The 26,122-nt window shown below is 54.0% G+C and overlaps 2 protein-coding genes across 2 annotated transcripts; one reads left to right on the top strand and one right to left on the bottom strand.

The window, feature by feature from the left end:
- Nucleotides 1-5,986: 5,986 nt before the first annotated feature.
- On the bottom strand, nt 5,987-6,787 carry LOC147958953 (uncharacterized). The gene has a single exon (XM_087532380.1). It carries the CDS (start codon nt 6,785-6,787, stop codon nt 5,987-5,989), a length of 801 nt encoding a protein of 266 aa, XP_087388506.1.
- An 18,539-nt stretch (nt 6,788-25,326) lies between these two features.
- Nucleotides 25,327-26,122, top strand: LOC125527826 (uncharacterized). Its single transcript, XM_048692335.2, has one exon. The coding sequence runs from the start codon at nt 25,355-25,357 to the stop codon at nt 26,000-26,002; it is 648 nt and encodes a 215-aa protein (XP_048548292.2). The 5' UTR covers nt 25,327-25,354; the 3' UTR covers nt 26,003-26,122.

The following is a 26,122-nucleotide window of genomic DNA, read 5'->3' as shown; positions in this document are numbered from 1 at the left end:
AAGACTCTGTAGGAGTGTGAATCCTTTCCATATCCAAGCATAAAGCCCTCATGTGCTTTTGGTGCAAACTTTGAGGTGTGGTGTGGGTCCTTGATCCAGCACTTTGCGCCAAATACTCTGAAGTAACTTACATTTGGCTTCTTGCCAATTAGGAGTTCATAAGATGTCTTGTTCAGAAGCTTGTGAAGATAAACATGATTGATTGTATGACATGCAGTATTAATGGCTTCAGTCCAGAATTTTCTCGGAGTCTTGTATTCATCTAGCATTGTTCTGGCCATCTCAATGAGTGTTCTGTTCTTGCGTTTGACGACGCCATTCTGCTGTGGCGTGTATGGAGCTGAGAATTCATGTGTTATGCCCAAGGTATCCAGATATGTATCAAGGCCAGTGTTCTTGAATTCAGTGCCATTGTCACTTCTGATGTGCTTTATCTTGGCGCCAAAATTGTTCTTGGCTCGATTGGCGAAGCGTCTGAAGACATCCTGCACTTCAGTCTTGTAAAGGATTATGTGCACCCAAGTATATCTAGAATAATCATCAACAATTACGAAGCCATAGAGGCATGCAGAAGTAGTAAAAGTTGAGTAGTGAGTGGGACCGAAAAGATCCATGTGAAGCAGTTCGAAGGGTTGTGTAGTAGTCATGATTGTCTTGGAAGGATGTTTTGCCCTTGTCATCTTCCCTGCTTCACAGGCACCGCATAAATGATCTTTCTTGAACTTGACGCCTTCGATGCCTATGACATGCTTCTTCTTTGCAAGGGTGTAGAGGTTCCTCATGCCAGCATGCCCAAGCCTTCGATGCCAAAGCCAGCATTCTGAAGCTTTTGCAAGAAGACATACTGCAAGTTGTGGTCCTGCTGAGAAATCTACCACGTACAAATCATCTTTCCGATACCCTTCAAACACTAGAGATTTGTCAGATTCCATAAGCACCAGGCAGCGATATTTGCCAAACATTACAATCATATTCAAATCGCAAAGCATTGAGATAGACATTAAGTTGAAGCCAAGGGATTCAACAAGCATGACTTTATCCATGTGTTGATCCCTTGAGATTGCAACTCTACCTAGACCCAATACCTTACTTTTACCAGTGTCAGCAAATGTAATGTGGCTCTTGTCGGATGGACGTAAAGTTGAGTCCATGAGAAGGCTTCTTTTGCCAGTCATGTGATTTGTACACCCACTGTCAATAATCCATTCTGAAGACTTTGAAGTCACTGGTGTCATGCCCTACAGTGTAGTTAGGGGGATAGGCTTCATAAGGGGTATTGTGAAGCATAAACATTTGACGAACCAGTGGATTATGAAAACTTAAATCCAGATTAGGACTAATAGGGAGAGTAGCATGCGATTCAGGAACGAAGTACATAATGATGCCATTTGGGCATTTTATCTTGCGCCCTACAAGATTTTTAAGGTCCCCAGCAATAGCATCAGAAGATTTTGTTTTTCTGCTGGAGACCTTTCCCTGCAAAAGAGAGTTAAGCTTTCTTAACCACCCACATCTTCAAGGGTGGCTTAGAAGCAATAAGTCTAAGTGCAGCATCTGAGAATTTTGGCTTTGAGGCCTTAGCAAACAGTCTAGCAGGTAGACAATAATACTCATAAGAATAAGCAGAATAATTCTTGGTCATATGAACATGACGGTTCGAAAAACCGCTCTCATATTCGTATGCCTGAGTATGGTTTCCCTGCAAAACATTAGCGTTAGTGCGACTCAGGTGAGTCCTCTGTTCATATGAAGCCTTTAGACCGTATGAAGCCTTTGGTCTGAGGTTTGTCTTCTTCAAGTGAGGTGTCATGAAGACATTCACAGGAAGATTTTCCAGACACTTTTTCGGAACCCAGATCTTTTTCATAGGCGGTCCATTCCTGCAGTTAGTACCAATGTACCTGGCAAACACTTCACCATTCTGATTCTTAAACAGTTTATAGTTTGCATCAAAGGATTCATCAATGATAATAGGGTTAGCACAAGTGAATCCAGATAAATTGGATGGATCTGCTGAAAGTTCCTTTGCAGTAACCCATGTAGTTTTGGGGTACTGCTCAGGTTTCCAGTAAGAGCCATCTGCATTGATTTTCCTCACAAATCCAACACCCTCTTTCCTAGGGTTACGATTCAGGATCTGCTTTTTGAGGACATCACATAATGTCTGATGCCCTTGAAGACTTTTGTACATCCCTGTTTCAAGCAATGTCTTCAACCTAGCATTCTCATCATCAATAGCAGTGGTATCCTTAGCAGAGGGGTTAGTTACCACATCAACATTTGAAGATATTGGACTAGCAGTAGCAGTGGAACATTCAGCAACAGAAGTAGCATTATCACGCTCAATGCATTTAAGGCATGGTGGTTCAAATCCTTCCTGAGCGGAACTGATCTGTTCGGCTCGAAGTGACTCATTTTCCTTTTGAAGATCTTCATGATCCGCTCTCAACTTCTCAAGATCTTGCTTATTTTGAAGATAATCATAGGAAAGCTTTTCATGAGTAGTTGAGAGAGTCTCAAGACGATCTTCAAGTTCCTGATACTTAACGTGAAGATTTTTTATGTCTTCAATTAAGGATTCAGAACGTGTCATTTCAGCACCCAACAGATCATCGCTTCTGTCTAACAGTTTTTGAATATGTTCCATAGCTTTCTGTTGTTCAGTTGCAATTTTAGCAAGAGTTTTGTAGCTAGGTTTTGAATCACATTCAGAGTCATCGTCACTAGATGTTTCATAGCGAGTAGTGCGTGTGTTTACCTTAGCACCGCGTGCCATGAAGCAGTAGGTAGGAGTGGAGTCGTTCTTGTCATTTGCGTCGGTGTCGGTGATGCAGTCATTGTCTTCAGTGTTGAAGATGGACTTGGCGACATATGCTGTAGCCAGACTCGCAATGCCAGAATCAGACTCCTCCTCAGACTCCACCTCTGCCTCTTCAAATGCGGACTCCTCCTCTGAATCCATCTCCTTTCCAACAAACGCACGTGCCTTGCCAGATGAGCTCTTCTTGTGTGATGAAGACTTTGATGAAGACTTGGAAGAAGACTTTGAGTATTTCTTCTTCTTCTTGTCGTCAGAATCATATTCCTTGCTCTTCTTCTTCCTTTTGTTCTCATTGTCCCACTGTGGACACTCAGAGATGAAGTGTCCAGTTTTCTTGCACTTGTGACATATTTTCTTCTTGTAGTCATGAGCAGAAGCTTCATCATTCCTTGAGCTTGATCGTGAAGATTTTCTGAAGCCTTTCTTCTTGGTGAATCTTTGAAACTTCTTCACTAGAATTGCAAGCTCTCTTCCAATGTCTTCAGGATCATCAAAACTGCAGTCAGATTCTTCTTCAGATGAGGAGACAGCTTTTGCCTTCAAGGCGCGAGTTCGCCCATAGTTTGGACCGTATATATCTCTTTTCTCAGAAAGCTGAAACTCATGTGTGTTGAGCCTCTCAAGTATGTCAGACGGATCGAGTGTCTTGAAATCAGGACGTTCCTGAATCATCAGGGCCAGAATGTCAAATGAACTATCAAGTGATCTCAGCAGCGTCTTGACGATTTCATGTTTGGTGATCTCAGTGGCGCCGAGGGCTTGAAGCTCATTTGTGATGTCAGTGAGCCGATCGAAGGTGTGCTGAACATTCTCATTGTCATTTCGCTTGAAGCGGTTGATGAGATTGCGAAGAACACTGATTCTCTGATCTCTCTGGGTTGAGATGCCTTCATTAACCTTGGAGAGCCAGTCCCAGACCAGCTTGGATGTCTTCAAGGCACTCACACGGCCATACTGTCCTTTGGTCAGATGACCACAGATGATATTCTTGGCAGTAGAGTCCAGTTGAGTGAACTTCTTGACATCAGCAGTAGTGACACCTTCTCCAGCCTTGGGAACGCCGTTTTCGACGACATACCATAGGTCGACGTCAATGGCTTCAAGATGCATGCGCATCTTATTCTTCCAGTAGGGATATTCAGTTCCATCGAAGACGGGGCACGCAGCAGAGACTTTGATTATCCCTGCAGTCGACATAGCTAAAACTCCAGGTGGTTAAACCAAATCACACAGAACGAGGGAGCACCTCGCTCTGATACCAATTGAAAGTGCGTTATATCGACTAGAGGGGGGGTGAATAGGCGATTTTTATGAAAGTCTTCAAAACTTGGGAGTTATGAAGACAAACAGTGAAGATTATGCCTATTACTATGCAGCGGAAGTTAGATTACACTAGGCCAGCCATGGTCATGTATTCAATAGAGTGAAAGCACAGTGACAAACAGCTTCAGTGTAATAAGGATCAAGTAGGAAGAAGTTATGAAGCCAAACAGATCATGCATTCACGTTGTGAAGACAAATGATAAAGCAAGCATGCAATGACTTCACAATGAATAACAGTAAGTCAAAGGAAGTGAAGATGAAACCAGTGACTCGTTGAAGACAATGATATGTTGGACCAGTTCCAGTTGCTGTGACAACTGTACGTCTGGTTGGAGCGGCTAGGTATTTAACCAAAGGACACAAAGTCCCGGACACCCAGTCAAGGACACTTAGTCCAAGACACCCAGTCCTCACCGTTTTCTCCTTGAGCTAAGGTCACACAGACCTCGCCCAATCACTCTGGTAAGTCTTCAAGGTAGACTCCCAAACCTTCACAGACTTCGTTCACTGGCAATCCACAATGTCTCTTGGATGCTCAGAACGCGACGCCTAACCGTCTGGAGGATGCACAGTCCTCAAGTGTAATAAGTCTTCAGGTCACACAGACAAGAAGACCTAAGTGATGTCCAATTTACTCTGGCTCTGGGTGGTTAGGGCTTTTATCCTCACTAGGAATTTTTCTTTCAAAGGCTTCGAGGTGGGTTGCTCTCAAACGACAAAAGCCGTGCACTGAAATCTGAGCAGCCAACCGTTTATGGTTGTGGGGGTGGACTATTTATAGCCACTTGGCAACCCGACCTGATTTGTCCGAAATGACCCTGGGTCACTAAGGAACTGACACGTGTACCAACGGTCGAATTTTGAACTCACACGGCAACTTTACTTGGGCTACAAGTAAAGCTGACTTGTCTGACTCTGGACAAGATTTTCTCTCAAAGTCTTCGCTCGAAGACATAGGATTTGAATTAGGCATCACTTCGGTCATTCTGTCTGGTTCTCTTGGACCCCACTTAACAGTACGGTGGTTCCTACGACACAACATAAATGAAATGAAACTACGAAGGATCTAAGTCTTCGAGTTCCATAAGCTTCATAGGGAGTCTTCTCATGTCACTGTCTTCAATATGAATATCTTCATAAACCACCATTGTCTTCAATGTCTTCGTACATTTTTAGGGGTCATCTCTGGTAATAAAACCGAATCAATGAAGGACTTCTACCTGTGTTTTCCTGCAATTCTCACAAACACGTTAGTCCCTCAACTAGGTTTGTCGTCAATACTCCAAAACCAACTAGGGGTGGCACTAGATGCACTTATAACTTGAGAATATTCTTTGGCTCCCCTTGTGTCGAATCAATAAATTTGGGTTGAATACTCTACCCTCGAAAACTGTTGCGATCCCCTATACTTGTGGGTTATCAAGGTTCCCTCCCACTAGGTTGTAGAATTTTTGAATGACCGCCACGATATCATGCTTGATGATGTGCCAACATGATCTGAAGAATTTCTCGGTGAAGCCGTCCGGCACGGGCGCTTTCTCAGCCGGAGATGCCTTGATGGCTGCCCAGATTTCTTGCTCGCTGAAAGGAAGATCGATGCCCTGCAGGTCAATGGCTGGTAGTTGGAGTTGTTCCCAATTGAGCGTGCAACCCCGATGCGGTCTAACCGAGACTACGAGCGAAGTGGTCAAAGGCTAGCCTTGCTTTCTCCTGTGGTTCCGTTACGACAGCGTTGCCCTCTTTGATGGAGTGGGTGTAATTTTTCCTCCTGCAAGATAGGAGGCGAGCGTGGAAGAACTTTGAGTTGGCATCGCCCGCTTGGAGCCAAGATATTCTGGAAGCCTACTTTTGGCAAGCCCTCTCAACTGTTGCCAGTCCAAGCACTTTCAGCTTCAGTTGTTTCCGCAGATGGTGCTCTTCTGCTGTCAATGATCTGGCCTCCTGAGCCACACCGAGACGGAGTATAACCTCGTTGGCAATGTGGAATTGCAGCTTTGTACCCCGAAACAAAGTTTTGCTCCAAATTTTTAGATCCACAGCTACTATATCCATCTTCTTTTTCACCTTGACGAACAGACAGTCGTGATGAATTGGCCTCTCCCAAGCATGCTGCACTGTCTCCTGGAAGTGTGGGAAGATTGTCCAGAAATTCTCGAATCTGAATCTAGTCTTGGTGACAGGTCTATCTCCGCTAGCTAACATTAGGGGGCAGTGGTCAGAGAATGATGTAGATGCCGCCATGAGGACAAAACTTGGGTGCATATTCTCCCAAGCTAACTTGCAGAAAACCTTATCTATACTGCGAAGAGTTGGGTCCTCCCTCTCGCTGCTCCATGTAAATCTCCTGTTTTTGCATTTAATCTCTTTGACCCCTGCCAGATCAATTTCCTTGCGGAAATGGCCCATCATTCTCCTATTGATGTCGCAATTGGTTTTGTCTCTGGCTTGGTAAATCATGTTGAAGTCTCCATTGAGCATCCATGGCTCCGTTGTGGGTGGCGCAATCGCTGCTAATTCCGAGAGGAAGTTGGCTTTCTGCAGGTCGTCCGTGGGGCCATAGACTGTGGTCATCCAGAAGGATCGCCCACTACTGATGATCTTCACCTTTGCCGTGATTGAGAAGCTAGCGATGATCTGATCCATAATCTCTACTATCTGTTTATCCTAGAAGATTGCCCCCCCCCCCTGTGCCCATAGCCAGAAGCACAATGCAGCCCTGCAATATGTTGCCCCCTACATCGCATGCCATGGCTGATGTCCATGTCTCTATTTTCGTTTTCTGCAGGTTTAGGATTGCTATCTTATTTGCATGTGCCACCTCTCTAACTGTTGATCGCCTAGTCGTCAAGTTCAGACCCCTAACGTTCCATGATATAATCCTATAGTTTGTGTCAACCATGGAGACTACAATGTTCGCTTCGTCGACTATCATTAATACTAAAAATATTACAACACACATTGCAGCTAAATGGGGGGCGTCACCGGCCTCCAATAGACCCAAAATTCCGGCGGCGTCTAGATGCTAATCCTGCTTTCCGAAGACTACACATGAAGACTAAACCTAACTCAAACTGGTTTAAGACCAGCCGTCGACGAAGACTAACTAATAAACCTAACATGATCAAACTACGTCTTCACCATCCGCGCCGGCCATTCCGGCCATGATCCCCAGAGCCTTGCTGTCCAGACCAATGAGCTTTGCGATCACCTTGATGTCGCTGCGTGTCTTACTTAGTTAAAATGCGACATAGCCTCCGTGTCTTGTGAAGAGATAATAACACGCCCTCCGCAAAAAAAAAAGATAATAACATAACTCCATGCCCATTTTCATATATTTTAGACCTCTTTCATAATTGATGAAGTCACCGACGATTCCTTCCCAGACTACACACGGCTTCTTGCAACTGCAACTAGCAAGACAAGCACTATATCCACTAGACGCAGCTTGCGTGCGTCGGCGGCACACACCTTTAAGTTAACTCGAAACCTAGACCTAATATGTCGGAAGGAACCCGTGCTCCTCTATGAGCTCTACATCGACCGGTATCACCAGGGCTAGGGTTGTACTAGGGACTCTCATTGGGGGCAAAGAGCGGTGCCAATTGATGTATGGTAGGGGTTTACTGTACGAGAAGTTTGCTGCAACATGAATGGTTAGATGATTAGGAGGATGCTGGTACTCGGCCCTTCACGGATCAAACCTCATGTTTGACGATTTAGTGTCTTATTAATTATTAATGCAGTTATTCTTTTACTAAGAGGGACATTTTCATCGTTAACAAGCTTCAATTTGGTCTTCAATGGGCAGTGAGTGTGCGAGTATACATTTTGATCAATGTTTAAAAAAAACATGAATATGCTCGATTGTGGCAGCAAATTCGTGAACTAGTCAATAACAATCAAAATGGTAGACAAAACTTTATTGAACTTTTACAAGTAACACATAAGTATGTTTAAGTTTAACAGAAGGCAGCGCTGGATTAGCGCTAGCTTGCACGTGTGATGGTGGCTTTGAACCACATTGTTAGTGCCGGAGATAGTTGGGAGCAAGCAGCAGATCCCAGCCATCTCGTCACTGTCAGTATTGCCTCCATTTTAAAATAGATGATTCAACTTTATACTGAAGTTAATACAAAGTTGAATCATCTATTTTGAAACGAAGGGAGTACGTAGGATATTTCATGCTTGATAAGCCGTCTGCTGGGATGCGAGATTCAGTTCTACGGTAGATTTGAGGATTGGTTGGCACGAGGAGTGGGTGGCATGGCTAAGCTGTTTTTCTTGCCTGGCGTTATTAGCGACGCGAGCTCCGACAGGGACCTTGTTTTCGCTCCTGGCACCGTCGACACGAAGATATAGTAGAAAATGTTAGCCTTTTCTTGTCGCTGCCTCGCGTCTCATCTATTTTGTCTGGCTGCAACTCTAATGAGCTATAAGTCCACCGGTTTATATAACAGATCGACCACCATGATTCCGTGACCTAGCTGAAAGTGTGCATACTCAATCCGGCTGACGGAAGGTACATATAATTTTGACACTCGATCATCAGTCAATTTCCTAGCTAGCTGCTCCATGAATATCCAATGGTGGCAAGACAAGTAATGAATTGGTGTACAACAATACACAAATGTCGCATTCCGTTATTTTTAAGGTAACATCATGTCGCTTTTAAAATATTATATACTGCTAGACTCACAGTTACTAATAATCATCCTCTCACATAATAAAATGCTTGCGTATTATTTAGTTTAATTTTGCAATCATTGTCTATTGATTAGTAAGAAATTTGAGATTTTTCTTAAATTGGATCAACATTTAACCATCACATCCCAACCTTGCTCTATTTGCACTATAGACTAAAAGTTTGAACCTAGGAATGATGAATATTTCAACCAACCGAGAGAAATAAAAAAACCAAAATAAAAGTGATTGCGAGGTATGAACTAAATCTTAAAAAATTGAACTAACCAGATTATCATTTTTAATAAACACAGTGCATATTTTTCATTTAAACCACTAAATTATCTTATGGGTGCCTGACTTTGCAAATCCGGACCCCCAAATGACGCCGATGCGCCTGGACACGTCTCAAATTAGCCACTTTGCATCTGCCTCTCTCATTTTTCATCCCTAGATCCATACAAAACATGCAAAAGGAATCCTATGGCCCTGTTTGGATACTCTAACTCGGTTAGAGGTTAGAGTTAGATTCTAACCCTAAACTAACCCTGAACTAACTCTAACCAAAGAGGTGTTTGGATGAGAGGGTTAGATGGAGCGCGGATACGGCGAGACGCTTTCACGGACGGTGCGAGAGGGAGGGAGGGAGAGGATGAGAAGCTTCGTGAAAGAAGGGAGGGATCTGCTGTGGGAAGAGCAAGAGAAAAATGTGTTTTTAGTGGTCTCGAGAAGAACTAACCCAAATAAGCACCTCTCGGATGGGTTAGTTTTTTGGATGGGTCTAACCCAAATTAACCCTTCCGTTTGAATATTTTTGAGTTAGTTGAGTCTAAACTAACCGAAACTAACTCTAACCCATGTATCCAAACATGGCCTATGTGCTACATCTACGTACTACCCTAGCTACTCTTCGTCGTCGGTGATGTCCACAACGTCGGTACCGGGCGCCGACTCATCCCCCTCCTACACTATCTGATCAATGTAGGCGAACATCTCCGCCTCCTCTGCGGCCTCTTGGGCCTCCATCTCCCGCCGACGACGACATCTTGCCTCCGGAGCCGACGACGACCGGAGGGAATCGAGGATAGCCTGCTGCTCCGCCTGCAGATCCCCGTCGCCAGCGTCCCCCTCATCCTCCTCCTCCGTCTCAATCTCCTCCTCCTCCGGATCCACTACATCCGGAGGTAGCCCCGCGGCGATCCGGGCTTCGCGCCTAGCCCGGATCTGCTCAAGGAGCTCGAGACGGCGCTCCGGCATCAGAAAAGGATCGCTCCTCACCCGGCGACGTGGGGCATGGCTACTAGGTGGATGGGTGGAGTGGAAAGTGGTGGCGGCGACGGACAGGATGAGGAAAATGTGGATCGATGGTAGGGCTTCAGTGCCGCTAGTCGACTTAAATAGCTGGGCAATGCACTATGCGGCCCGCCGGAGCTGCTCCACGCGGCGCCACCGGTCCGACGGAGGGGACGAGCTTCAGACCGCCGGGATTGAGGGCGTTTTCGGCTGGGACCCCTTCGTCAGTCCGACGTGGCGAGCGTGCCCGGGCGCTCTCATATCCATCTCATATTTGAGTTGGATATGGGTGGTGCCGGTCAGCCTGGGCGTTTGAGAGGCCCATCTGGATCAAAAAATCATGACGATCAGTGACCGGGCAACCCGCCCGGGTGTATGAGACGAGTTTGAGAGGTCCAGCTGTAGATGCTCTTACACCTCAGTTGATTAAGCCTCTCTAAAGCCTTAGCAACAACAATGGTTGAAGTATTTTTTTCCTTTTTGCGAAAAATATGGCCGGAGTGGCTTCATACTAAAATCAAAATAGAAAACAAATAAACAAAATAATTTCAATATATACAAGAAATATTTGTGCAACTATCGGCTTAATGTGTGATAATTCCAATTGCACATTCTCAAACCTAAGACTAGTTTGCAACTTTGGACGACGCTTGTCTTCGTCATGTCCGTCCCTTCTCTTCGTCCTCTTCTTCGAGGCAACGAACCAATCTTCACATGGTGGTCACTGCCGTCTTCCCTGCCGCGGATTCATGGTCATGCTAGCTTCGGCGGTGATGCGAAGTTCCAATAGCAGCCCGGCGCATCGGCAGCATGTGCAGGAGGAAATGGTGTTTCCTTCTACAAAGACTACACGTTTATAGCTAGATCCTTTCTAAAAAAACGTTTATACCTAGATGCTTCCTCCATATCAAAAAATATAAATGTCGGGTGGTAGGTGCGACATATGCCAACGGGTGGCTTATCATTGTGGGAGCCAGTAAGACGTCGCCGGTGCCTGGAAATGGAATGAGGCGAAGACATGCACGCCGGCGAATCTTACCCAGCTTCGGGGCTCTCCGTGGAGATAACACCCCTACTGCTGCTCTGCGGGGTCTCCGCATGATCACTAGATGAACAAGTAGCTACACGATGCTTCTTGAGCTGTTTGGCAAGAGGAGGAAGAAGGGCAAGACTCGCTCTCTTCTCCTCCCTATGTGGTGTCTAAAACTAGCAGGGATCAACCCTTTGCATGGGTGCCCCGGGGGGTTTATATAGGCTTACCCCCCGGGGGTACAATGGTAATCCGGCTGGGCGTGGGGCCCAGCCGTCTGTGTCTACACTCGCCGGCTTCTGCGCCGGCTGCTGGGGCCCGCCGGCTGGTGGGTCCCGCCGGCTGCCGGCTCCTTGGTCGACAGGCAGGCCCCACTGTCCAGGGCCTTGTCGGTGGCTGGTTACTGTCGCCTCGACATGGTGACGAGGGCTTCGCTAGGGTGAGCGTGACTACAGCGCCGCCGCCCGGCGGGCGATCGCTGTAGCCTCACCGCGTCTTGTCTCCTTAATGGGGCGTCTCCTTCGAGGGAGATGGCAAGCCGGCTCTGGGGAGCCGACTCTGTCTTGGGCCGACTGGGGGAGGCCTGGCCGCCTTTGGGTGTCTCTCTGCCCGAAGGGGCCCACCGCCCGTGGGCCGTGCTGGCAGCCCGTCGTGAATGACATCAGGGTCAACATGGCAACAGTGCCGCGCCGGACGGGTCATGGCCACCCGTACGGCGCACTGTGCCAGGCGTGCACCGGGATTCGGGGGTGGCAGGCTTTATTGTAGCCACGCCCCGTCACATCGCCGTTACATGGATGCAGACTTCGAGGGTACGATCTTGACCGCTTTGTGGGAGCCGGCTTCTTGGAGTCGGCCTTCTCGCGGCCGGCATCTTGGAGCCGGCCCTTCCACGGCTTTCTCCATGAGGGCTAAAGTCGGGCCGCCCTCCGATAGTCGGCCTGGGAGACAGCCGGCAAGGGGAAGGCGGCCCCACGTCTTGGATTCTTGAGGGCCGGATCGGCTCATAATTTTTTCAGAAGGGCCAGGAGGAGCCGGCTAGGCTACCCGTGGTCATTTACTCCGACAGTAGTCCTCGAAGCTGATCGAGTTTCGAGGCTGACAAAGGGACGAGAAGCTTGGTCAGCTTCCTATCCTGAGGGGCCGGCTTTGCTTGTGCGCGCCGTCTTTGGAAAGCTCCGTTTCTTGTAGGCGGGAACGCGGGTCGTCCTGCGAGCTGACCGCGTGCCATCCCGCGGGCCACGTGGCAAGGAAATCCTGCCAACGCACGCGCACGACGGGACGCCGCCGCAGGCCCGGGCCCGCCACTCCTAGGCCTCGGCCCGAGCGCGGATCTTCTGCGGCCCACACGGACCGCTCGCCTTCCCGCGGTGGTTTTATTACGCCATCAGGGCGCAATAATCGCGGGATGTGGGGGAGTGGGCGCAGTTGATCCCACATTCCCCCACGCTGCGCCTCCTCGGCTCCGCCGCGCGGGTCTATAAGTAGGGGGAGGAGGGGGAGCAGTAGAGGCTCGCACGTTCTCCCTCGCTCCGCCCCTTCTCGCCTTCCTTCTTCTTCTTCCCTTCGACGCCGCAGCAACTCATTGCCGCGCCGTTCCGCCGTCGGACCTCTCGGTTCCTTTGGTCCCGCCGTAGCGGGGTCGTGCGCGTCTCCGCCGTCGCATCGTCTTGTTCCTCGCCGCATCGCTCCCATGGCGTTGTCAAGCTCGTGGGATGGCTCCAACGTCCACGAGGACCACGTCGAGTTCCTCCGCCGGACGCGGCGCCTGCCGGGCGAGAACTTCGTGCGGGTTCGTCAGGCGCCGGCGAGGGAGATTTCGCCTGCACTGGAGGAGGGCGAGCGGGTGATCTTCCGCTCGCACTGCCTGCGCGGCTTCGGCCTCCCGGCGAGCGGATTCCTTCGAGCTTTCCTTGAATTCTACCACCTCTAGCCGCATCACCTCACGCCCAACGCGGTGATGCTGCTGTCAGCTTTCGTCACCCTGTGCGAGGGCTTTCTTGGGGTTCTCCCCACTCTCGAGCTCTGGGGGAAATTTTTCCAGAGCAAGCTCGGCACCGTCGTCGCGGGCGTGCCCGCCCCCTGCGGAGCCTTCATTGCCATGAGGCGGACGGGCGAGAACAATCCGTTCCCGCCCATCCTGCTGATCCAGTCGGTGAAGCTCTGGCAGAAGTCCTACTTTTACGTGAAGAACGTCGCCCAGCAAGGCGACTACGTCAACCTGCCGGCTTACGTAGCCAGCCCGCCGGCTGGGAGGCAACCTTCGTGGAGCTACCGGGCCAGGTCGTTGTCTCAGGCCGGGAACGCAGCCGTCTCCCGGCTTCCGGTGATGATCCAGTCGGAGGGCCTGACCGGAGCCGACTTGGTGGCCACCTTCGTGGAGCGCCGAGTACTTCCGCTCCAAGGCCGGCCTCACATGATTTGCCAGATGAGCGGCCGCTTCGACCCGTGCCGGCTGAGCACCAGGGAGATGCCTCATGCAGAGGTGTCTTACATGGTGAACTACATCTCCAACTGCAAGCTCGCCGAGGATTGGCGATACAGCAAGGGGCCGTATTCTCGCGCCAACCCTCCGACTGCCGTAAGTTTTTCTTCTTTTCTTCCTTTTTGTAGCCGGCCTGATGATAGCCGACCTCTGATCAGTTGGTTTGCCCTTAGCAGAACCCTCTTCTTCCGCCGACGGCCGGGGCCGCAGGGGTAGAGCGCCAGCTCCTCCCCGACCGCACGGTGGACGACACCGATGATCCGGACCTGGGAGCGGCCGCCATGGAAGACGCCATCGTGGGGGAAGGCGACGAGGCAGGAGGCGCGGGGCCCGGAGCCGGCTTCGAGGACTGGCCGGACGACGACGAGGTCGAAGCCGCCCCGCACCGCCAGCTGGCGCTTGATCATCAAGGTGCGGGCCCGTCTGCCGCGCCGGCTGCCCGTGGCGGCGCGCAGAAGCGCTGGGCCGCGTCGACCTTCTTCGGCAGCCGGCCGAAGAAATCCAAGGCTTCCACGGCGGCGACCAAGCGGGATGAGGCGGCTGCGAAGGCGGCCCGCTTCCGCAAGGCGGTGAAGCAGCCGCAGGCGATCTCGGCGTAAGTCGTCAAACGTCTTGTACATATATATATTTTTTGTGTTGTCCTCTTTGATTGAAACTCTTCTAAACCTTTCTTTGCCCGCCGGGCAGGGCACCGCTTTCCCTTGAGCAGGTCCTGGCGGCTCCGTAGTCGGGCCGACTGGAGGGTCCTCAGGCTCCCGTCGCATGGATCCCCGCGCCGACCTTAGGGAGGCCACGGAGCGGAACGCACGGAAGGCACGGGAGGAGCGAGAGGCGGCGGAGCGAAGGACCGCCCAGGAGGCGAAGGAGCAGGCCAACGCGGCGGCCAAGGCCCGGGCGGAGGCGGCAGCCGCGGAGACGGAGGTGGAGGCCTCGCACAACCAGCCTCCGCTGCTCGTCGTTCCCCTCCGCGTCGTGGCCCCCGACATCCCCGTGCCCTCGTTGGAGGAGGTCGACCAAGACCCACCGGTGATGGAGAGGAGGGAGGACCACGTGGTCTTCATGGAGGGGGTGCCGCAGACGGCGCCGACTGGAGCGGGCCAAAGCGGCCAATCAGCCGTGGCGCCAAAGCAGCCGGCCGGGGGCGAGCCGGAGGCAGGGCCGGCCTTGAGGTGCAGCCAACAATGCGCCGGCGCGCAGGGGGAGGCACCTCCGCGCCGGAGCCGCACCGAGCTGCGGGCGCCAGCCAGACGGAGGAGGCCCTGGAGGCGGCAAGCGTCAGCACATCCGAGTGGACTCCCAGCAGGGGGACGGGCAAGCTGAATGCGGCGGCCCAGGAGGTTCGGAACCGGCTTCAAGCCCAGGCCGCCTCGCTGCAGCGATACACCCAAGAGTTCCTCACGACGCGGGCCGTCATCCGAGTGAGCCTTCTGGCCTTGGTTATTTTGCTCTTTTGATTTCTTCCGTGGGGGCGCGTCAGCGCACCCACTGGGTGTAGTCCCCGAGTTCCGAGTCGGCTGCTGTGCAGGAGGCTTGGAACTTACTAGGTCCTGACAACTATCTTATCCTCGCCTCCTGTCTAATCTTCCAGGAGTATCATAACCTCCGCGCTGCCGCCTTCAACTCCCAGGCTCAGGAGCTGGGCCGGAGAACCGAGGACCTGACCAGAAGCCGGAGTGCGTGCTTTGTTTCGTTCATCTCCTCTGGGGGCGCGTCAGCGCACCCACTGGGTGTAGTCCCCGAGATTCGAGCCGACTGCTGAGCAGTCGGGTCGGATCTTCCTTGATGACTTCTTTCTTATTGATTTTTCCTTTGTCTTCATGCTTGTAGGAGCCAATGCCGACTTGAGGGGCAGCTCAGCGGGGCCCAGGCCGCCCTTCGCGCCAAGGAAGCCGAGTACAACGCCTTGGTCCTGAAGCGTGACCGCCTGGCCAAGAAGTTGGCCGACCAGGAGGAGAGCCACAAGGCGGCCCTGAAGAAGGCGCAGGGCAGCGAGGACGCCTTGAAGGCCGAGTTCGAGACCGAAGCGGCGGGCTGGGCTGAGACAAAGCAAGCGCTGAGCGAGGGCTTCGGTCGTATCGAGGATCTGATCGATGGTAAGCCGCCTTCTTCACTCCTTGCTTGCCCCTTGATCCCTGATTTGTGTTCTGACTTGTGCTGCTTTTTGTTCTCTGTGCAGACTACTTTCCCGGCTACTCCGTCTTCGCCACCCAAACCATCGAGGCCCACCGCGAGGCGCGCCGGCAGGCGGGAGCTGAAATCTCACCGGACGCGAGCCGGACGCTTGAGGAGCAACTCTTGGCGGTCCAAGCCCGGCTGCAGCCGGCTCACCGTATGCTCCGCCGCCTCCAGCGCGCCGGGGCACAGGTGTTGGCCACCCTCTGGCCAGGCGAGACGATTCCCCGCACCCCGAGTCGGACTGCCGACTGGCTGGAGGTTGCGGTTGGCCGCTTCGAGGCCTGGAAGGCATCGCAGCCCGGCTTGGAGCTGGGCGGGCGCTGGAGTTCGTCCGAGCCTGGTATCCGGGGCTGAGCCTGGACCAGCTACGCACCTGGCGGCTGGAGGCCGACGAGGAGATGGAGGAGGTGCGGCCGGCTATCGCTCAGCTCGCCTCGGCGATCGTCGAGTGCACTGACATCAGCGTCTTCACTCCTGAAATAAATGACGACGGCGTTGCCCAGCCGAAGGAGTGGTTCGGGCTGGACCCGACAGCGGGTGAGGACTCGGCAGAGGAGATCGCCTCCAGCGATGAAGGTGAAGACGACGAAGGAGAGGAAGGCGAAGACGTTGAGCCGGCCGGTGAAGCGGCCAGCCAGCCTCAGCCTGATCGTGCTTCCAGCAACGAGGCGCGTGCTAGTGCGTCCTCTGCGGGAGGCGGTGATCATGTCGAGGTTCGCCAGCCGGCCACTCCTCCAGCCGGCACTGCCGTCTCCACCGACTTGCCCGACTCGCCAGTCGCTCCCTTGGCTTAATCTGCCGTCCTTGCTTTTCCTACTTGTTACCCTTTGAACAATTTTTATTAAACTTGCGCAGTTCCACCCACTGGGGGTGTATTCGAACTATGTTGAATGCTGGCCTTTTGAAGGTCTTTTATGTAAATATGATTGTGTGCGTGTTTGGTTTCCATTCGCGTATGCTTTTTATCCTTAGGCTGTTTCCTTTGCCGCCTTCCCCTTTTGGGAAGGCAAGTACTCGAGCTTTCTTAGACTGAAGCGAGGTGAATGGAAGCCGGCCGGCCAGCTACTCTGGTAGTCGGTCGGTGGTGGGAGAAAAAACCGACTTTTGTTATATTAGTCCATTAGTCCCTAGCCGTTTTTCGTGTGGGCGTCCTTTCCTGCATTTAACTCTTGCCAGCCGAACAGCCGGTTCTTCGAACTGCGACTTTTGGCAAGAGAAGGCTTGGGTGCCGGCACACTACTTGTCTGACCGCGGGTAGGACTTCTAATATAACTCCAGGCGGCCAGTCCCCGGGCCGACTAGTCGAACCCGGTGCCGGACGAAAAAAGTGAATGTAATGACAAGGTCATAAGCATGATATTCTTCATTTATAGATAAAAGATGGCAGTCCCCGAGCTCTCCTCGGGGGGCCTATTGTCTCGTACTTAGTACAAAAGTTAGCATGATACATACTGCATTTCAACTGTAAAATCTTCGGAGGAGGTTGGCGTTCCATGGTCGTTCCGACTCCTTGCCGGAATCATCTCTCTTGCGTGCCTTCGGCTTCTGCGCGTTGACCAGGTAGTAGGAGTCATTGCCTAAAGCTCTGCTGATGACGAAGGGGCCCTCCCAAGGGGCCGAGAGCTTGTGCTGGCCGGCTGTTCGCTGGATCAGCCGGAGCACAAGGTCGCCCTCTTGGAAGGATCTCGGCTTGACCTTCCGGCTGTGGTAGCGGCGCAGGCCCTGCTGATAGATGGCGGACCGGCTGAGGGCTAACAGCCGGCCTTCTTCCAGCAGGTCGACGCCGTCTTCTCGTGCTTCCTTGGCCTCCGTATCCGTGTACATGGTTACCCGAGGCGAGTCGAACTCGATGTCAGTTGGGATGACCGCCTCGGCACCATACACGAGGAAGAAAGGAGTGAAGCCGGTTGACTTGTTTGGGGTAGTGCGCAGACTCCAGAGGACGGCCGGCAGCTCGTCGAGCCAACAGCCGGCCGAACGTTCCAATGGTACGACTAGTCGGGGCTTGATACCGGAAAGGATGAGGCCGTTGGCTCGCTCGACCTGGCTGTTTGACTGCGGGTGGGCAACGGACGCTAAGTCCAACCGGATGCCCTGCGTCGCGCAGAAACGTGCCAAGGCTCCCTTGGTGAAATTCGTGCCATTGTCGGTGATGATGCTGTGTGGCACGCCGTACCGAGTTGTTATATCTGCGATAAATGTCACGGCAGTCGGCCCATTCAGCTTCTTGATCGGCTTTGCCTCAATCCATTTGGTGAATTTGTCCACAGCGACAAGCAGATGTGTCATGCCGCCGCGCGCTGTCTTGAATGGCCCTACCATGTCCAGTCCCCAAACGGCGAAGGGACAAGTGAGGGGAATGGTCTTGAGTGCCGAAGCCAGCATGTGTTGCTTAGAGCTGAAGAGTTGGCACCCTTTGCAATGTTTAACTAACTTCTTGGCGTCATCCAAAGCAGTCGGCCAAAAGAAACCATGGCGGAAAGCTTTGGCGACGAGTGATCTTGAGGCCGCATGGTGGCCGCATTCTCCTTGGTGGATGTCTCTGAGGATTGCAATGCCCTTCTCTTGCTCGACGCATCGCTGGAGGACTCCAGTGACACTGCACTTGACGAGCTCTCTGTTGACGATTGTGTATGCTCCGGCTCGGCGTTGGACTTGTCTTGTCTCTGTTTCGTCAGCCGGCAAATCTTGGTTTATTAGGAAGTTGAGGATGGATTGAGCCCATGATGGAGCTGCGACTTCTTCTATTGCCAACACGGCTACTGCGACCAGGGCGGACGGGCTGGGTGGTGAAATGCTGGAGTTGGCCGCCGCCTGTTGTGTTGGTGCAGTCTTCGGGCCGACTACCGCAGTCCTCGAGCCGGGTGTGGCAGTCCCCGGGTCGGGCGTAACTACGGAAGTCCCCGAACCGCCTACTGATGTCCCCGGGCTGACTATCGAAGTCCCCGGATCACCCGCTTGGTTCTTCGAGCCGGACCCGACTGCATCGGGGTCAGGCGGCACGAAGATGGAATCGGACTCTGGAGACGGCTTGATAGACGGCTTGAGGAGGCGTTGTAGAGAGACACCGGTTGGTATTGTTTGCCGAGTGGAGCCTATTCGAGCCAGGGCATCAGCTGGCTCGTTGTCGGCTCACGGTACATGAAGGAACTCGCATCCTTCAAAATACCCACTGATCTTCTGAACGAGGAAGCGGTAGCTTGCCATATTTGCGTCCTTGGCATCCCAGTCGCCGGATGATTGCTGGACCACTAAGTCCGAGTCGCCATAACATAGGATCCGGCGAATGCCGAGTTCTTTGGCAAGCCGGAGCCCGTGTATGAGCGCCTCGTACTCGGCCACGTTGTTGGAGGCGGCAAAGTGAATTTGCAGCGTGTATCTGAGCTTGTCGCCTTTGGGAGAGGTGAGGATGACGCCGGCTCCCAAGCCGGTGCGCATCTTGGACCCATCAAAGTGCATGCGCCAATGAGTGGAGTCGGGAGCTGGCGGCAGGTAATGGGTCTCGGCCCAGTCGACGAGGAAGTCGGCCAATGCTTGGGACTTGATGGCGGTGCGAGGCTGGTAGAAGATCATGTAGGGGGGCAGCTCGATGGCCCATTTCGCCACCCGACCGGATGCATCCCGGCTGCCTATGATCTCGGCCAGCGGGGCGGTGCATACGACCGTGATGGGATGTTCTTGGAAATAGGGCTTCAGCTTCTTGGCGGCGAAGTACACGCCGTAGCACATCTTTTGGTAGTGTGGGTAGTTCTGCTTCGAGGTAGACAGCACCTCGCTCAAATAGTACACCGGCCTCTGGACCGGCTGGGCTCGGCCCTCTTCTGGGCGTTGGACTACGATGACGGTGCTGACCACCCGGCTAGTTGCGGCAATGTAGAGGAGCATGGGCTCTTTCTCAGTCGGCGCCGCCAGGACAGGCGGCGTGGCCAGCATCTTCTTCAGCTCGTGAAAAGCTTGGTCGGCTTGGTCATTCCACTCGAAGTGAGTAGTCTTCTTCATGAGGCGGTAGAGGGGGAGAGCTTTCTCTCCGAGCCGGCTGATGAAGCGCTTCAGGGAGGCCAAGCATCCCGTGAATTTCTGGACGTCTCGAAGTTTGGTGGGAATCGCCATTCTCTCAATGGCCTTGATCTTTGCTGGGTTGCATTCGATGCCGCGTTCGGAGACCAGGAAGCCTAGGAGCTGGTCGGCCGGCACTCCGAACACGCATTTCTCGGGGTTGAGCTTGATTTGGAACCGACGCAGGTTCTCAAATGTTTCCTTGAGGTCTTCCAGCAAGGTGCCGCGCTTCTCTGTCTTCACCACAATGTCGTCTACGTAGACGTGGGCATTTCTGCCGAGCTGCTTGAGGAGGCACTTCTGCATGCAACGCTGAAAAGTGGCACCGGCATTTCTTATCTGGTGGTATCCTGAGTAAGCATCCAAGAAACTCAACAGCTCGCATCCGGCCGTGGAGTCTATCACTTAATCAATCCTCGGCAGGGCAAAGGGATCTTTGGGGCAGGCCTTGTTGAGGCTCGTGTACTCTATGCACATGCGCCACTTATTGTTCTTCTTTAGCACGAGGACCGGGTTGGCGAGCCACTCTGGAAAGAAAACTTCCATAATGAAGCCGGCTGCCAGAAGCCGGGCTATCTCTTCTCCTACAATCCTTCTTTTCTCCTCCGACAGTCGGCGGAGGGGTTGTTTGACTGGTTTTGCATCTTCTCGGACGTGTAGCTTGTGCTCGGCGAATTCCTTCGAAACACCCGGCATGTCCTTGGGGGACCATGCAAAGATGTCCCGATTCTCATGGAGGAAATCGGCGAGCTCGCCTTCCTATTTGCTGTTTAGGTTTGCCCCGATGACGGCAAACCTCTCTGGGTGCTCGGGGTCAAGAGGTATCTTCTTCGTCTCCTTGGCCGGCTGGAAAGATCCTTGGGCATCATACTCCTTGGGATCGGGGGACAAGGCCGACTGTTTGCCGGCCATGGCCATGACTCGGTCCAACATCTTCTTTTCTTCGGCAATCACAAGGGACTCGGCCAGCCGGCTGCTGGCTGCTGCGCACTCGGAAGATTTCTTGTAATCGCCGGCTATGGTGATGATGCCTTTGGTGCTCGGCATCTTTATCTTGAGGTAAGCATAGTGGGGAACAGCCATGAACCTGGCCAAGGCAGGTCGGCCAAGCAATGCATGGTAGGGGCTCTCCAGGTCCACCAGTTCAAAGCAGATCGCTTTCCGGCGGAAATGCTCCTTGCCCCCAAAGAGTACATCAATCTTGATCTTGCCAATGGGGGCGCAGGACAGGCCGGGTACGATGCCATGGAACACAGTCCGAGTAGGCATGAGTTGCTTCGTCTTGACGTTGAGCTTCTCCAGGGTGTCGCGGTACAGGATGTTGATGCTGCTTCCGCCGTCTATCAGCACGCAGGAGAAATGGGCGGCGCGTCTGTCCATTGCAAGGGTGGCATCCAGAACCAGCGCATAAGAGCCGGGAGATGGCATCACCTCTGGGTGGTCGGCCCGGCTCCAGCTGATAGGTTTTTCTGACCAGTGCATGTGCTCGGCAGGGTTGGCAGCGACCATGCTAACCTCCTGGTGCTCTCGGCGTCTGCCGCGCCGATCTTCGGGCCGGCTTGTAAAGACGACATAGGCGGCATGCTCGTCGGGGAACTCATCGTGCACGGCTCCGACTGCAGGCCGAGCGGTCGGCGGCTGCGCAGCCGGAGGCGGCGGATCGGCAGGCGGGGGCGGCGCGAGCCCTTCGCCTTTGGAGATTCGGGTGAGCCAGTGGCACTTCCGGGTTGTGTGGTTGGACGGCTTCGCGCCGATGTGGAACTTGCATGGGGCGTCGAGAGTTTTCTCGTAGGAGAAGGCCGGCTGCCAAGCTGGCTTGCCGCCCCTCTGCTTCTTGGGTGCGGGCCGCCCTTCGGGTTGCTCGTCTTCGACTGTGGCCACCTGCCGACTGGTGGAGGGCGGCACGGGCCCCTTGCGCTTGTGGTCGTTCTGGTGTGGGCGTCGGCCGGAGTCCCCAGCCAGCGTCTTGGGCGCCGGGTTGAGTACCTTCCCGGACGCGTCTACCCGGAGTTCGGTCTTCATTGAGGAGTCGGCGGTGGCGTACTTGTCCGCTATGACCAGAAGCTCGTCGAGGGTAGTCGGCTCGTCAAAGAGGAGCTTGTGCTTGAGGAGGGTGCCTTCTCGGCACCCGGCAGTGAAGTATTCTATGGCTTGCACCTCGTGCACCCCTTCGCAAGAGTTGCGGAGCTCAGCCCAACGCGTGAGGTAGTCGCGGGTGGACTTGGCGGGGCCTTGTACACACAAGAAGAGCTGTCTGGGCTTGGGAGCCCGCTTGTAGGTGCTGGTGAAGTTGCGGACGAAGGCTTCTGTGAAGTCTAGCCAGCTGTTGATGCTGTATGGCTTGAGGCTGTTGAGCCAGGTCCGTGCCGTGCCTTGCAGCATGAGGGGCACGTACTTCACGGCAACGCGCCTGTTGCCGTTTGCTATGCTAACCACCGTGGAGTAGTCGATCAACCAATCTTCCGGCTTCACAGAGCCGTTGTACTTGGGCGTGTCTCTTGGGAGCGAGAACCCTTTGGGGAAAGGCTCGTCGCGGATGCGGGGGCCGAAGCAAGGCGGGCCGACATCATCTTCTTCTTCCAGCGCCAGGGATCGCGCTAGGCGGTCGATCCGGTGGCGGGCGTCGTTCTCGCCGACTCCTTCGCGGCGACCTAGTCGGCCGCTGAGAGTCGGATGCGCAACAGGCGGTGGGGTGGGATACCTCTCCCCACGGGGCCGAGGCGGAGGCGGGTTGCCCCGCCACTCCACGGCCTGGGGGTGGCCTTCTGCGTCTCGCTCGATGGACATTCGGGTTCGGCTTCGGCTGGCAGCCGGCTCTTTCTCGCGCCGCGCGCGGGTTTTACCCGTAGTCAGCGTCCGGGACGTCGCGCCGTGATCTCGGCGCGGGGGAGGGCTTTCCGCGCGGGCGTCGGCTTCGTGCCGCTGCGCGGCTGCATCGATTAGCTGCTGGATGCGTCGGGTCATGTGGGGGAGTTCTTCGGCCCCCAGTCCGTCTAGCTCGTCTACGGCTGCCTGGGCGGCGCGCAGGTTCTCGAGTGGAGTGACGTAGACTGGGCGGTCGAATCCTAACGTGTCGGCGACGACGGCGCCGCGCTGTCTGACAACGCCGGCCCGGCTGGGCCCGCCTGGGGGCGGCGTGCCAAAGGCGGTGCGGTCGGCTCCGCGTCGGTGGGCCTCAGTGAGGCGTCTTATGGAAGCCAACTTCTGGCCCTCCGCGAGGAGGGCGAGGCGGCGAGCCTCCAATGCTTCAGCGTCGGCATCGGCCGGGAGGGGGATGGACAAGTCATGGACCACCATGTGCGGGTCGTTGTAAATCATGACGTCGGTGGGGAAAGTGTCAAGCGAGGCCGTGTCGGAGTCGACAGGCATCGGATCAGTGGAGCCAACAGACTCCAAGTCCACAGCAGGCTCGCCGGAGACGTGGAGCTGGTCAAGGAGGTTGACGAGGTGGTCGGTGCCCACATCGGAGGCGAGCTCGTCGGAGATGAGGGTCTCGTCAAGGAGATTGGCGAGGCCGCTCGCTGCGCAGACGTTGGTGACACCTTGCAGCGCGTCGTGGCAAGCGCCATCGGGCGTGCCGGGCTGGCTACGATCGCTGGGGAGGAAGAGGGCTCCCGTCCAGAACAGGTCTCCGGACGACGGTGCACCTGGCCCCACGATGGGCGCCAAATGTCGGGTGGTAGGTGCGACATATGCCAACGGGTGGCTTATCATTGTGGGAGCCAGTAAGACGTCGCCGGTGCCTGGAAACGAGATGAGGCGAAGACATGCACGCCGGCGAATCTTACCCAGCTTCGGGGCTCTCCGTGGAGATAACACCCCTACTGCTGCTCTGCGGGGTCTCCGCATGATCACTAGATGAACAAGTAGCTACACGATGCTCCTTGAGCTGTTTGGCGAGAGGAGGAAGAAGGGCACGGCTCGCTCTCTTCTCCTCCCTATGTGGTGTCTAAAACTAGCAGGGATCAACCCTTTGCATGGGTGTCCCGGGGGGTTTATATAGGCTTACCCCCCGGGGGTACAATGGTAATCCGGCTGGGCGCAGGGCCCAGCCGTCTGTGTCTACACTCGCCGGCTTCCGCGCCGGTTGCTGGGGCCCGCCGGCTGCCGGCTCCTTGGTCGACAGGCAGGCCCCACTGTCCAGGGCCTTGTCGGTGGCTGGTTACTGTAGCCTCGACCTGGTGACGAGGGCTTCGCTAGGGTGAGCGTGGCTATAGCGCCGCCGCCCGGCGGGCGATTGCTGTAGCCTCACCGCGTCTTGTCTCCTTAATGGGGCGTCTCCTTCGAGGGAGGTGGCAAGCCGGCTGTGGGGAGCCGGCTCTGTCTTGGGCCGACTGGGGGAGGCCTGGCCGCCTTCGGGTGTCTCTCTGCCCAAACGGGCGCACCGCCCGTGGGCCGTGCTGGCAGCCCGTCGTGAATGACATCAGGGTCAACATGGCAACAGTGCCGCGCCGGACGGGTCATGGCCACCCGTACGGCGCACTGTGCCAGGCGTGCACCGGGATTCGGGGGTGGCAGGCTTTACTGTAGCCACGCCCCGTCACATCGCCGTTACGTGGATGCAGACTTCGAGGGTACGATCTTGACCGCTTTGTGGGAGCCGGTTTCTTGGAGTCGGCCTTCTCGCGGTCGGCTTCTTGGAGCCGGCCCTCCCACGGCTTTCTCCATGAGGGTTAAAGTCGGGCCGCCCTCCGATAGTCGGCCTGGGAGACAGCCGGCAAGGGGAAGGCGGCCCTACGTCTTGGATTCTTGAGGGCCGGATTGGTTCATAATTTTTTCAGAAGGGCCAGGGGGAGCCGGCTAGGCTACCCGTGGTCATTTACTCCGACAATAAAGACATGTACAATGGTTGATAAGATAGTCTTATCTTAAGTTTTGCATGTAATTTATAGATGACAAAGAAAAATGTCTACAATGGGTCATCTCTTAGCCTTATCTTCAATAACTAGCAATTTCTAAAAATATGGTGAGACATATAGTGCTAAGAAATCATCTTTTGTCTTATCTTAAATAAGAGAAGACAAGCCTTCTCTTATGAGTTCTCTCTCCTCCACCTCATCATTTATCCTACGTGGCATTTCTAAGATAGCATCATTGTACATGTCCTAAGAACGTCTTGTATTTTCATCAGTGTCAAAACGTCTTATATGTTGATACTGAGAGAGGATAAAATTAAATCTGCGCATGAGTCACAAAACAAGAATTAGGCTAATCCTAGGTAAGCTCATCAACTTATAATATTAAGAAATGCGCAATAGACTTAAGCAATAACTTGTTCCGGTCGTTCTCTTCCTTGAACTTATCAGCCATTCAGCAACTGGCAGCTCTTATCCAACACCTTGCTTAATTAGCTGCTCATTACGTACATACTTACATGGTGATGATCTGGTGGTAAAATTGTCTGTTCCTCCTTGTTTTCTCCTAAAACTTGAGCATAATATACCACATCTCCGTATCCAAAGCCGAAGAACGGATGTAACAAGACCCATACATGCACGGTCGAAAACTCCCAAAGACGCATGAAAGCGTATTACTAGCTCGCACGAGCTGCTATGCTAGCGCCTCTCTAGTCAGCAGTCACCCGCAACTAGCTAGGATGGTCACCGCTTCCACTGCGCTCTCCGTCGCCGCCCTGGCGGCGGGCGTGACGCTGATGCTCGTCGTCCACGTCCTCGTGATCCTCTGGGCTCTGCGGCGGGGCGCTGCCCAGGCCCCCGGCGCCGACCTGGAGCGTGCCGTGGACGACGCCTGCGGAGGCAAAGGCAAGGGCCTGTCTTCCGAGGAGATCGAAACGCTGCCGTGCCACGACTTCAAAGCCGCCGTCGGAGGCGGCGGGGACTGCGCCGTGTGCCTGGAAGCGTTCGAGTCCGGCGACCGCTGCAGGCGTCTCCCGAGGTGCGAGCACAGCTTCCACGCGCCGTGCGTGGACTCGTGGCTGAAGAAGAGCCAGTGCTGCCCCGTGTGCCGCGCCGACGTGGTTGACCGGCCCACGGCCGAGGCGGAGGTGGCTGGAGAGGGAGAGGCGCCGGCTCCGGCGGTGGAGATGGCGGAGAGGACAAACCCCGCCGCGCTGGGGGTCGTCGTCGAAAGGCTGCAACGGTATAGCTGGGGCCCTCATGCCGTCACCGTGCTACACTAAGATTAATTCGTGTTGTTTGTGCGAGCAGTAATTAAGCTCTTCCGCATTTTGCAGTGTGTATAGTCAATCCTTTCGAATGGAACATTTGTATTTGATCAATGAGGCACGATTTTGTAAACA

The sequence above is a fragment of the Triticum urartu genome, chromosome 7A (genome assembly GCF_056163025.1).
Source record: "Triticum urartu cultivar PI428250 chromosome 7A, HENAU_Tu73, whole genome shotgun sequence".
NCBI lineage: Eukaryota > Viridiplantae > Streptophyta > Magnoliopsida > Poales > Poaceae > Triticum > Triticum urartu.
Note: the sequence above shows the minus strand (reverse complement) of the source record. Positions and strands in the feature narration are given on the sequence as shown.

What these genes read in the sequence shown, in the direction of transcription:
- LOC147958953 (XM_087532380.1), bottom strand. Translation starts at nt 6,787, where the DNA reads ATGGATCAGATCATCGCTAGCTTCTCAATCACGGCAAAGGTGAAGATC.
- LOC125527826 (XM_048692335.2), top strand. Translation starts at nt 25,355, where the DNA reads ATGCACGGTCGAAAACTCCCAAAGACGCATGAAAGCGTATTACTAGCT.